This window comes from Tachypleus tridentatus, chromosome 13 (genome assembly GCF_004210375.1).
Source record: "Tachypleus tridentatus isolate NWPU-2018 chromosome 13, ASM421037v1, whole genome shotgun sequence".
NCBI lineage: Eukaryota > Metazoa > Arthropoda > Merostomata > Xiphosura > Limulidae > Tachypleus > Tachypleus tridentatus.
Window position 1 is genome coordinate 265,109,976 of NC_134837.1, and position 13,252 is coordinate 265,123,227.

At 32.2% G+C, this 13,252-nt stretch overlaps 1 protein-coding gene and 1 long non-coding RNA gene across 6 annotated transcripts in view; one reads left to right on the plus strand and one right to left on the minus strand.

Moving 5' to 3' along the window:
* The window catches only part of LOC143238277 (uncharacterized), a 341,463-nt gene extending 340,331 nt beyond the window's left edge, over positions 1-1,132 (plus strand). For 2 of the 4 annotated variants that reach the window (XM_076478365.1, XM_076478371.1), the window contains 2 exons: positions 747-853; positions 973-1,132. In XM_076478365.1, the coding sequence (XP_076334480.1) occupies positions 747-853; positions 973-1,116 (251 nt within the window). In that variant the 3' untranslated portion in view covers positions 1,117-1,132. The remainder of the gene's footprint in view (positions 1-746; positions 854-972) is intronic. The other 2 variants (XM_076478368.1, XM_076478370.1) reach the window with 1 other exon arrangement.
* Positions 1-13,252, minus strand: part of LOC143238278 (uncharacterized) — a 312,759-nt gene that overhangs the window by 254,313 nt on the left and 45,194 nt on the right. The gene's annotated exons all lie outside the window — the stretch shown is intronic.

Here is a 13,252-nt window from a genome sequence, read left to right on the forward strand (position 1 = left end):
ATGTTATCAAATATTACCTAAACTATCTTTAGAACATCACCAGCCCTAAGTATCTACAGCTGTAACAGATAACCTTAATATCTAGGTAGTTTTTTATGATACCAAATTTAACAAAAATGACGCTCAGTTTGATAAGTTGTTGACATAGGTGAAAAATATATGCCGGTTTATTTGGTAAATCAAACTATACACATAAAATTTCCATGCTACATATGCCTTTAATCAAATATAACTTTCATTTACCTATAGCTATTAAGGCAGCTTGTGTCTGAACAACAATAATCCTCTCACTTTTGCGGGGTTACTCCCCTTCCACTGACTTCCTAATTTACCACTGAAGTAAACTGATTCCCAAGGTTTCATACTAAACTTGTCTCCTTTATCTAAATGGTGTTATTGGAACATGAAGGTTAAGCCTGTTGTCTAACATATTAATCTAAAATAATAGAAGCTTTTCATTAGCAATTTTAACAGTTCGTTTCCAGTTGTAAGCCTAAACCATTTTACCTCCTATTAAAAGAATATTTCTTATCTTAATGACTTGTATTTAAGTGTCGAAACAAAACTACACGATATACTCTTCATTATGAGTTAATGTTCTGTGCATTACAAAAATTGAAATGTGTTCATTCATTGACTTGTCGTGAACTACGTAACTAAGTAACGTTCCTGACATAACCAACTATTAATGTGAACGTCAATCTATCGTAACACCTGATTAATTTGTGCCACATTTCTCTTTCAAGATCCTACATGCACATGTATCGAGAAGTGCACATGTGGTAAAGAAGACGGTTGTAAGTGCACCACGTGCAGTAAAAAGCAGAAACTGCCGGTCAATGTAAGTGTACAGGTAAGTAGAATCTTACTAGTTCGTTCATAGTGTATAATTTCTTAATTTATTACTAAAGGTTTTTGTCCCTTGTTTAAACTTCAATTTGTATTTTACATGTAATCTTCTTTTCTTTCTAGAAGGAGAAGCCTGCAGTTGTACGTCATGCACTTGCAGTAAGACAGAATAAAATTCCCTGCACGTATTGGTCTGGTTCCTGTTTTATGAATTTTATTAGTTTGTTTACTTTGTTACATTGTTTGTTTATCGTTTTTCAAAATTAATAAATTAAACCTTGTATTCCGTTGCATTTATTAACCTGAAATCATTTACCTGAAACTTCACAAATATTCAACGTACCTCTTCACACTTGATTATTGTAGTTAAACCACAACTTTATTAAATACCTTATTTCCCTAGATCCATGAGCTACTAATCAAAACTCAAATGTGACTTAATCATTCTAGTATTACTACATATAATTACTACAGTAGCAAGGACTTTCATCCTCCTTGGAAATGTCTACAATATTAGTAGTATTTAACGTTTGGTTAGAACAACAACCGTTAGTTAGTAAAGATAAAGTGTTTTCTAATGCGTAGGAAAGAAATGACTTTAAATCCACCTCAATTAAATCTTTCTAAAGCTACATCCTACACTTTATGATGTCACTGGCTCTTTCAAAACATGAATACAACACAAATACAATAAGGACGACGCACAACTTCGTTCAACTTCTGATGTTACCTGTCTGTGGGTTGAACTTCAACCATAATATTTCCATGTCTTAACTTTCAGTTACTCTGTACAGGAACAACACTATTTTTATTTGTATAATATTACCTTTCCCATATTTTGTTATTTCTTGAAAGTAAGTGAAATCGAGAATTTCCAAAGTGCTGGTATTAATACTTAAGGTTAACCTGGAGATTACCAAGGAAGGTCGAAACTTTTGTGTTCTGTTTATCAATAAATGTTAATAGTAGCTGTTGTAAAATATTTTTATTCGAAGGATGTTTCTCGTCACCAAGAATTAGAAGATCGTGTTTGTAATTATGACAACACTTACCATTTAAAAATGAATGTATCGTATGTGGGTGCATCATCAAGAATTGTGTATAATAAAGCTGACCAAGGACTAATTTGTCTTCAATCTGGTTATACCAAACTGACTACAACATTAGTTATTATGTGGAAAATGACTTCATAAAATAGTGCAATAAATCAAATTAACTGATGCACGTTCTGAGGTGTTTGCCAATACTGAATAGATTACGTCTGTAGCCGCAGTCTGTTATCATTGTCGGGCGTTCACCTACAAGAGACTATATCATTCAAATTAGAAACCACATGCAGGTCTAAGCTCGTAAAAGTAATTATATTAACAAAATAATAAGGATATATAAAATTCAGTGTTGACAAAAATAAACAGGTTAAGTATATTTGTTTTAAGTTAACCAAAGGGATATTTGTGTTCCCAACACGGGTAGCGCACCTCTGGTTTCAGTATTATAAGCCTTTATATTACTTTATTTAGAAACTAGGCTTCAGATTAAATCATTAAATATTTGACGTAACAAGATAAATGCTATACATGTTTAAGGTACAAAGAGAATATCGTATATAAATATATCCCAGTTGTATTACTTTGTACATCTCGTAACATCTTAATGTTTAATCGTTCGCATTCCTAACCTACATCACATAACTACAGGTTTATTACTGGTGATATGTGAAAGTTGTAATGACTGCTTTAAAATAAAATCAAACACATTGTACATAGGAAGTAGTGTTACTCTATTTACTATAGTATTTCATTCTACTGAATATACATGAAAAATAAATCAAACAAACATTTCACGTAATTTTAATGAAAAGTTTATCAACATTATTCGGTCTTTTAAAACATTTTGTAAGTTAATGATTTACTGATGTGAAATTTTAGTTCTGTTTTTTTTTTTATATACGTAACCATTAGCATTATAAAAATTCCTGTGTGGATACGTGTTGAAGATTGTATTAGTTTATATAATCGTAATGTTAAGTTATTACAGGTATGTGTCTGTGTATATAGAGAAGTGACCATATGTCACGCCACATTACATATATTATAAATACTAGAACGATATTCGTGTTAACGGTTATTATATCTATATTTCTGTACAGAGAAGGACAGTATGTACATACATTATAAAGTTGTGACAGTACTAGATTTGCTACCACTTTAAGGTTGTAGATATTGACAGTACTGTAATAAGGAATGAAATACAACACACCGAAACAATGTGATGCAAACTAGAAAACAGGTACTCTATCACAAATAAGGTGATAGTGGACAACCCTTTAACAATGTGATGCAAACTAGAAAGCAGGTACTCTATCACAAGGAAGGTGATAGTGGTCATCCCTGACGAACATCCTGAGTTATGTCAAAGGGATCCGTTAAGTATAAATTCATTAAAACCCATACCTCTCCGAAACATATCACATTCGTAGATATTCGTATATCTTTGGTTTAATCACAGAGAGAAATATCCCGGCAATTTTGTTGAATACTTCTACTCCGCACTAAACACGTTCGAGAGCTAAGAACAAGATTAGGCCTAACAGTACTGAAACGTCTACACCGAACATTAGACACAATTTTTGCATCTACATGAACGAGTGATATGGGACATCACGAACAAACAATTGCTGAGTCGGTGGGATACGTAAAAAAAAATAATGTAAATAACGCATCCTGTGTAACAGGCAGCATGGACCTCAGTGTCAGACAGTCATTAAAGTAACAAAAGGAATTCTAATTACTTATATGCCACACGTGAGAATAGAATTTCATTAGGAAACCATCCGGCTCCCAGACACTTATCAAGTGATATGGACTGGGTAGCTGCCCAACATTCACCGAAGGTAATGGGTTTTATCAGATCTTTAGATATTGAAAAATCGAGGACTGTTCAAGGTCATATTAAATCCATATGTCCAAATACATTTGGATCTAATAGGCAAAACCCGTGTCGAAGATGTCAGCAATGTCCATGGACAGCTGACCCTCTTCTCTAAACAATTTTGTTTGTTTGAAGCCTATCAATGTGTAAAAACATCTATTGCTTTATTAACTTACCTGAGAAAAAGCAAAGCTATTAAAGTCTCCTTGCTTCGTAGGATAAGGCAGCGGGTTCGATAATGCTGAATGCCTGCTTGATTGAGTAAGGAGACAAAGTCTTCCTTAAAACGCCACTACCACATATTATTAATGGTGTCAATAGAATACATATTTCAAATATAATTAGTTGGCTTTTCGTTAATTTTGCCACTAATTCAAAAAGAATTGGAGATACTTATGAAAACTTAATGAATAAAATATTATATTAATGACTAATATTACCGAATTTTAAATGTTTGTCAGTTTAAGCAATACAACGAAACATAGTGAATGTTTGTATAACACCATAAAATAAAAATAAAATAAATTTGTTTTATTATACATATTTTATACACTCGTAAATGTATGTTGCAATAGTACTAGTTTACATTTTGAAAAGGAAAATAAAACATTATCGCATGTTTTACAGTTTTGATACACGACGAGTTATGGGAATATTGACGACTTAAGTCAGTCAAAGTGAGTGCAGCTTTTACTACAGAATCATTTAACAAACTATGTACTCTTTCAGTGTGATTATTACATTGGGTAATGAGGAGTTGTGAACACGTTTCAAACTATGATGAAACTTCTGTAGAATGGACGGCAACTGCCTGTTGTGGAGACACAAATGTAGAGGACGTCGTTTCGAAAGTCTTCTTCCACACTGTGTCTCCACAATAGACAGTTGCCGTCCATTCTACAAGGTTTCATCATGAATACTCTGCCTAAACAATCTATCAAAAGATGCGTTTCATACTACTTTGATAAACTTAGCAAGATCATCCACCTGGGATGCGGAAGGTGAGAGGTCATGTCACTCTGATAACCACTGCACCATCTTAATTATTTCAGGACATGTTACACAAACTGGAAAATAGAATGTACTAAAGGGACAGGGGAACTAGGGAAGTTCATAACTTCAACCTCGACTCCATTATCCCACACAACATCTGCCAATACTACAGGTATGGACTCTGTATAAAAAGCAGTCTTGTTGTTATTACTACACCGAGTGATAGAAACACTTGGTTAACAAAATAAGCACACAGTTGTTCGTTCTTACGTCTTACTTTTAGAAATCGCATCATCTCCAAGTCTTCATATACATAAACCCAGTTATAAACCCAGTCAACATATGGGCATCAAGCTTCTTTTGAATCCTCTTCTCATCTTCAGGGGGAGAGGTCATTCTGTATTTCCGGTGTTTTCAGAAAACAACCCAGTAGTGGCAGAACCAGCTGCCAATCTATGTATCCTTGGACCACTTATAGATGGGTTTCTTCGAGGGGCTTTAGAATTTGTAACTTCACAAGAAGAAATAGTATTCATCAAATTATCTCTCTCTTGACCAGGAATAACAGGAGAATTATCGAAAAAACAGATTATAAGAACCCAAAGATGACCACAAATGATTCAGGACTGATGTCTAGCTATCTCTTCATATAAGTGTACTGTGTAAATCGTCAGTAATACAGTCAGACTTGCTAATCTCTAATTTGTATGAATCTTTACTAATGTTTAAAGACACGAGGGTACGTGACCTTCAGTAAGATGATTTTGATCATTGTCTTCATCATACACATCGAATCTGATAACACCACAAGACACAGTGGACGTAATGCCATTCCTGTCTTGGGCAAAAACTGTGATAAAGTGCTGACATTCGTTGTGTTTATGTCTGAATAGCAAATAACCTACATGATGTTTGCTGTCACTTACAAATATATCAAAAGGTTGTGGATCATCTGTTAAGACTTCAGATAGTAAAGAGACTGATCAACGTTCAGTTGTTTCACTAATTATGTTCTTTTCACGAGAAGTTACTTGGAATGTATTATATTTACTGTTGAAACTAAAGTTTTTACTCTCGGAAACTCCTTAAGAAATTATTACATTATTGGAGTTTACCGGTTTCATCGAGTCAGGTTGTGGATATAGTTCATTCGTTTTATTCGGTACACAAGATCGGTAGTAGAAGATAGTTTGTATTTTAGTAGATAAAAGGATGTTGCTGAAATTCATTGTTTCTATGTTGATTGTGTAGGTTCCAGTTTTAAATTTGGGTACTTCCAATGTTGTTTGAGTGTGAAGTTCTCGACGAATTTGCTGGAACTGTAATTTGTGAATTTCTATCATCTTCTGGACATTGCTCATCTTTCGGTGACTGAAGTAAAGTGAAGTGGATGATGTTCCCCATCTTCTTCTCCTTTCTTTTTATTTCTTTGCTTTGAATACCATGAAACTTCAAGTTGCGACGTTCCAAGTTGCTCTTGTAATTACATAAATAATTAAAATGCGCACAAAAGAAATATTTGTGACCGTTGTGGACACTCAAATGTCGTTGTAAAAGTGCCTTTCTACTGAATTACCGAGAATAAAAGTCGCTACCTACACCCGCCACCATGTGCAAACTTGATGTGTGAACGAAAGGTAGCTTTATTAGAGAAATTGGAAACGCAACATTGAAGTGATTTTATGGATGTCACGAGCATGGAATCGAAATGTCGTTTAATGTTGTTTTTGTATTAGAACGATAAGGGCAGAACATGCACGTGTAATGGCTTCGTCGTTGTATCTTGTTTACATCCTCCACCACATGTAATTTTTTGCCATATGACTGTTCAGATTAAGTGATGGCATAGTGGTCTACGTTCTAACTGTTCATGGTATCTAAAAATATATAGAAAAATATTTATTCCAATAGAGAAACACTTAATTGTTTCTAATATGTCCGTCTTCAAAAGAATATTTTAATTTTTCTTCTACCATCATAACGGTAATTATGAAATTAAACCTACAACAACTATGTAAAATTTTCATTTAATATATTCCTTTTCTCAATACATCGAAGGCGCAAGTATTACTCAGCACTGAACAACTAATTGTCAGTAAACTCTACTGAGAAATTGTATAATGATCCTAAAATGGAAAAATCTGGACTGGTTAGCATTATTTACTCAACTTCAAAAGATATATTGTGATCAAAATAAGAGCCGAGTAGAAACGTGAAACATCTCATTTCGACAATGATATGGAACATATCTATAATGGAGATCAGGAATTATAAGATGTGAAGAGTATTGATGAATCCCTGAAGGGAACATACGAGAAAGACATAGCCACATAGAGATGGCTATTTATAATAAGTATTTTCACGAGAAGTAAACTAAGAAATATAATCTATGTAGTAGAAATGTTGTATTTTCTTCTCGTGTCCTGTGAAGTAGACAATAGTTTCTCTTATTCAAGACTTCTAAGCAAAGATTTGATCAGACAATGAAAGCAATACAGTTGAGAGTCTAATAATTAGATATATAGTGAAACACCTGTTTGATGGTTATGTTATAGACTTCGTTCCTCCACGGTTAAACATTTTACGATATCCACTATATTTAGTGATAATTAAGTTATCTATACATTGATCATTGTTCTTGATGTCTCCTGATTCTTCTTCTTTTATATTGTTTGATAATTATGAGGAACTAGAACATGCTTTAAATCTGGGGCCTTGGTGATTGAAAAGGGTATAATCTAATAGAAACCAATATATTAATTTAGATACCAGAAATGTCTATTTATATACAAAGGTTGTTACACATCTAGGTGTAGTGTGAAGAAATAATACTTAGTCAATCAACTTGATACTGGGCGAACATTGTGTCGAAAGTCTAATGTTTACTTCCATCCATCCTCAACCATAGAACCTCCACCAACCAAACTTTAAAAATTCACGATCCTTTCAACCACTATGTTTTATATAATCAACTGCTTGTGACCACTGCTGTCCCTACTAGACACAGAAACCCTACACCCCAGACTCCAGTATCGCTTCATCTTTAGCCTACATGACGTGATGTTATACAACTTCCATCTGAATGGGATCAGACTTTACAACATATCTTTAACAATTAACACTTGGAAATGTTATTATAGTTTTATAAAAAGAGCTTTTGTGACACTTTGTCCCCCTTCCTAATAATTCCTAATTCACCACTGACGTCAGTCGATTTAAAAAAATGTAACACTCGAGACTTATCTGTTTATCACTTGTCTCCTTTATCTGAAGAATGATGTCATATTGAGACATCATGAAGGCTAAACCTGAAACCTATTCGCATGTTAATCTAAAGCAGAAGACAAGTTCCCTCAACTATTTTAGTATAACGGAATCTTTCTATACGTTTTCATTATTTGACTTAGCCATTAATTAACGTTTCTGACATAATCAGCTATTAATGTGAAGTTAGATCTATTATAACACCTAATTAAATTGTGTCACATTCCTCTTTAAAGACCCCACATGTACATGTATCGAGAAGTGCACATGTGGTTAAGAAGACGGTTGTAAGTGTACTACGTGCAACAAAAAAGCCGAAACTGAAAATAGATGTAAGTGTAGAGGTGTGTAGTATCTTACTAGTAAGACCACAGTGTACGAAGTTCAACTTTTAACCATAATCATTTGTAGAATTTCTTCGTTCGATACAAAATTTGTGTCATTTGTTTAAATTTCAAGGAAGCAAAGACGATTAGAACTTTATGAGCTGCTGCAACTGCTTCTATGAATAGTATCTATGACACCTATATTACCAAGAACTTTTATCCTGGTATGTCTACAATATATAACTGCTACGTAAGTTAAAGTACGTTTTGAATCATAACAGACGTTACTAATTCGAAACGTTTTCTAAAGTGTATTCGATAACTAAACCTAAAATTCTTCTGCAATTTGAAATTTATTTTCGTAACTTTATTATACAAAACAAAATATCCCCTTCTAAAAATAATTAAAACAACATACAGAGATGAAACTATTTGAAATTATAATATACACTTAACGTTTCGGAACATAACAAACCTGTACTGAACTTAAAATACACTTGGTTGTTAATAACTGTTAACATTTACTCAAACGGAGTTTAACTACATACAATCTAGTTCAGTTTTTTTTTAACTGGTGCACTATTTTCATATGGATAATAAGATGTGGTTGTATTCACTATACAACATCTTTTATAGAAAGGTATTAAAAGGAAGAGACAGATAATTTATAATAGGTTACATCTACATAAGTTTTTAAAACGAACATTCTAGTTATGAAAAAAACTCAGTCCAGAAACACATAAACACTCATCACCTCATCACAGGAGTAGCAGATAAACTGTACTGTTGTGTTGTTATAAATAGCATTCCAGAACGTAACTGGCAGTGATTCTGTTTTTTATCACAGTTATCACCAATGTTTCTGAAATACTCCAACATATTTTGCAGAAACATGTGTACAGTATAAAAGATTTTTCAAAATTCTGTTGAAGGCTCAGAACGTACAAGAGCTTATGTGGCCCACTATACTGGAATGCCTAGACTCTGAATGTTTGGTTAAGTAGTATAATTCATCGTGGATGAGTCTCAGATCTATAATGTTACACATTTTACGTATTACAATTTCAAACATCAAAATTTTAATTTTAATTTAGTAGTTAATTGAATGTCGATATGTGTCCAATTTGTGTAATTATCAACCAAATTGACATACATAATTTTATTTTTAACATAAATACATATATTATTGCATAAAGAACAATAATATTTTAATAACAGTTTTCACAAATAAATATTTTTGTACAATAGTTTTCACAAACTCATTAACAATACTAAGTTTCTATTTGCTTTGGAACTTAATATTTTATCGAAGGTTTACGATGAGCGAATTAATTTATGTTGATAACGGTACAGTTCAGTAAGCTATCTCTTAATGCTCAAATGCGAGTCTTTTCACAGATGAAGATATATAATGTCCTCGTAATAATGTTAACGTCCGAGGTTAATTGACTGAGATTAACTGATTTGTAACGTTAAAAAGCTATAAACATTCCTGGTCAATTATCTGCACTTCCCAAATGATAAGCGTAAATCACAATTATACCTTCCTAGATTTATAGTTTCTCCACTGTAGCAAACCAACAATATTAAACTGACTCATCGCGTGTTTTGCAATTGATAAACTTTAAGACAAGGTTCTCCAAAGTTCGGTTCGCAACGTAACCGGTATTTACATACACACAGTACATTTTGTATTATTACAATCAAGAATTTTCTTCAAATTTGCAGAATAGTCTGGATTTTCTCAACTCATATTTATGCCTATAGTAAATCCGTTACACTGAACTGTAAATCTGATAGTTTGTCTGATATTTCAATAAGTAATAGATTAATAAATCTAGTTTGGGACTGTGGATGTACCAATAAGAGCGACAGATTAGTTCAATTCAGTTATACTAGAATAGTTCAACAGATGGCAGTGTTGTCAATCAGTTCAAAATTAATAATAACTAGGCACTGATAAAATTTATAACAAACAACCAGAATGTAGAAACAACATTAACCTATATTCTTGTAATATATACTAGGATGCTAGTGATAAACTAGTACACTCATTCCTGTAATTCTAAAGAATGTGATAAACTAGAAAGATATATTTATACATATATTTATGTCTGTTATAGTACAGTTCATTTATTTTAACGTCGAATTATCAAGGTTCTTTCCTATATTTACATAATCATCTTTTTTGTATTCTGAAGAATCAACTGTCTATTTATCAATGTCTCTTGAGGATAGTTCAATTGTTTTAGAGTTGTCTTTTACGAAATAAATTTTTTTCTTGCCTTTCTCAACACCGTTTATTTCACTCTATTATATCAACAGCTAGGCCTATATTAATCGTTAAGCCTTCCATTTCTACGACGATAAACTTTGCGTGTAACTTTTCTTTAGAGAAATTATTTCTCGTAACTTCTCATCTATTCTGTCTTCGTCTGTTTACTTTAGTGCACATCTTAAGCTATTTGTATGTTTATTACTTAATCGTTATGTTCTCGGAATTAATAAATTTCACGCGACAACCTATATTTCTGCGTGAATGTCTTACAAACTTAACGTACGACTCTTTCCAGTTCACGTTACTAAATTTGTCATATGACTTTCTTTAAAAAAAAACTACTTCTTACTTTCTCGTAGGGAAGCCTAAGATATTCACTCACAAAATAAGTAAATCGATAATATCTAATTAACCAGTCTCCTAAGTTATGATATATTTAGATCAGTTTGATGAACTTTGTTTACAATGTGTATCAAAAGAGCACATTTATTGAATAAAAGGAACTTTGAATAATTAAAGTCCCATAAAATATTTAAAGAAACAACAAAGATATATGTAACGTAGCTATAATATTATTTTATATCAAACTTAAAAGCAGTTACTTTGAACACTAATAATAAATAATTAATAGTTCTGCAAGTTTAACAAGTAACAATGAAATTAGATTAAAGTTTATCTTTACGATGTAGCAACTACGTACAATTTTGTTTGCTAAAGTATATTATAATATACAGAAGATTTGTTACTATCATAGTAAAAATGCAAGCAATAACATTAACTGCGCAATTCATGCCAAACATAAATTGATCAAACATTTACTCCATAAATTAAATATTTTTAACACTGTCGAAGAATGAATATTAAAACTTAGCTCTTAGAGAAACTCTTTCGTATAGCGCCTATTACAAATCCCCAATTAAAATTACTCATCTTATACTGAGTTGTAAGTTGTTGGTCTTCCGGAGTTTCAGAAAGAGCTATTTAAAATTTTCTCTTTTCACGATTTAAATATTCAAATAAAGATAAATATATTTTCATGTTTATATTGATAAAATCCAAAATTTAAAGGTAGAAAATTTTCAGCCACGGAGATTTTGTTTGTTTGCCAGTAAGCACGAAGTTATACAATGGGCTATCTTTTGCTCTACCCGCCATGGATATAGAAATTTTGTTTCTAATGTTATATGCACACACACATACTACTATGCTCCTGGGGCGTCACATATAAAATTATTCCCCTAAACTAGCTGAAATTTTTAATGTAATGTGTTCACACACTTTTTCTGAATAATTTGTTATTTTTACAAGTTAAATTAATGAACCTAAGTGTATCAAGTGTTTCACTATTCTTAAAAACTTGTTTATATTGTTGCTTTTGTTGACAGTATAGTTGAGAAATGTGTTTATCAAAATTAAATTAACAAGAAATACTCACACCACATATGTTGATACACAAAATAAAAAAAATAAAAGTATATATAAAAATCAATTAGATCTGTACTATTTTATAGAAATAAATAAATAAAACAAAATCTTTAATTTTTCAAACACACAGGTTAAATAACCGAATTAAATGTTATAATTCACGTGGAAGAAGCTATAATACAATTATAAAATTAAAGCTATGTTAAATATAAAAATAAATGGTGTCTGGCACAGTGATCTTTTATTTATAAGGCCCGGCATTGCCTGGTGGGTTAAGGTGTTTCATTCGTAATGAAGACATACAATCAGTCGTATTAGAAACATTTCAGTGTTTCTGTATTGGAATAAATCATTTTGTGTAAATTTTAGATACTATAAATAGTCAGAACGTAGAAAACTATTCCACAGATTCGTCATACGAACCTGAAGAGTCATATGTTAAAAATTTACATGTGGTTGAAGATGGAAACAAGACACAACCAACAAGCAATTACACGTGCATTCTCTGTCCTTATGTAATCAAAAAACAACATTAAATAAAATTTCGCTTCCATACACATGACACTCACGAATTAATTGTACTTTGCAGTTCTTACTTGTTTAACAAATCTACCTTTCGTTTACACACGTAATCTGCACATGGTGGTGGGTACACGTGGAACTTTTGTCCACGATCGTTCTGTAGAAAAGCTCTCTCATGACGAAATATTAGTGTCTACAATGGCCACAAAGATTTCTTTTGAGCGCACTGAAATTATTCATGTAGTAACAAGAGAAACTTGAAGCATCACAACTTGAAGTTCATGACATTTAAAACAAAGAAATAAAAACAAAGGAGAAGAAGACTGGAACATCATCCACTTCAACTCCACTTCAAGCATCGAAAAATGATCAATGTCCAGAAGAAGATACATATTCACCAATTAATGTTCTAGTAAATTCGTCGAGAACATTACCATCAAATAGCAATGGAAGTAACTATAATCAAAACTGAAACCTGCGCAGCCTTCACAGAATCTATTCAACGAATTCCATGTGTTCGTACAAAGCCAGCGAATTTCAACAAGAGCCATTTTCTACTAAAATATAAACAATCTTCACGAGTCAACTAGTATATCGAATAAAACCAATAAAGTAAATAATGGGTGTATTGATGAATTTTATCCATAATCGAGTTTGATAACAC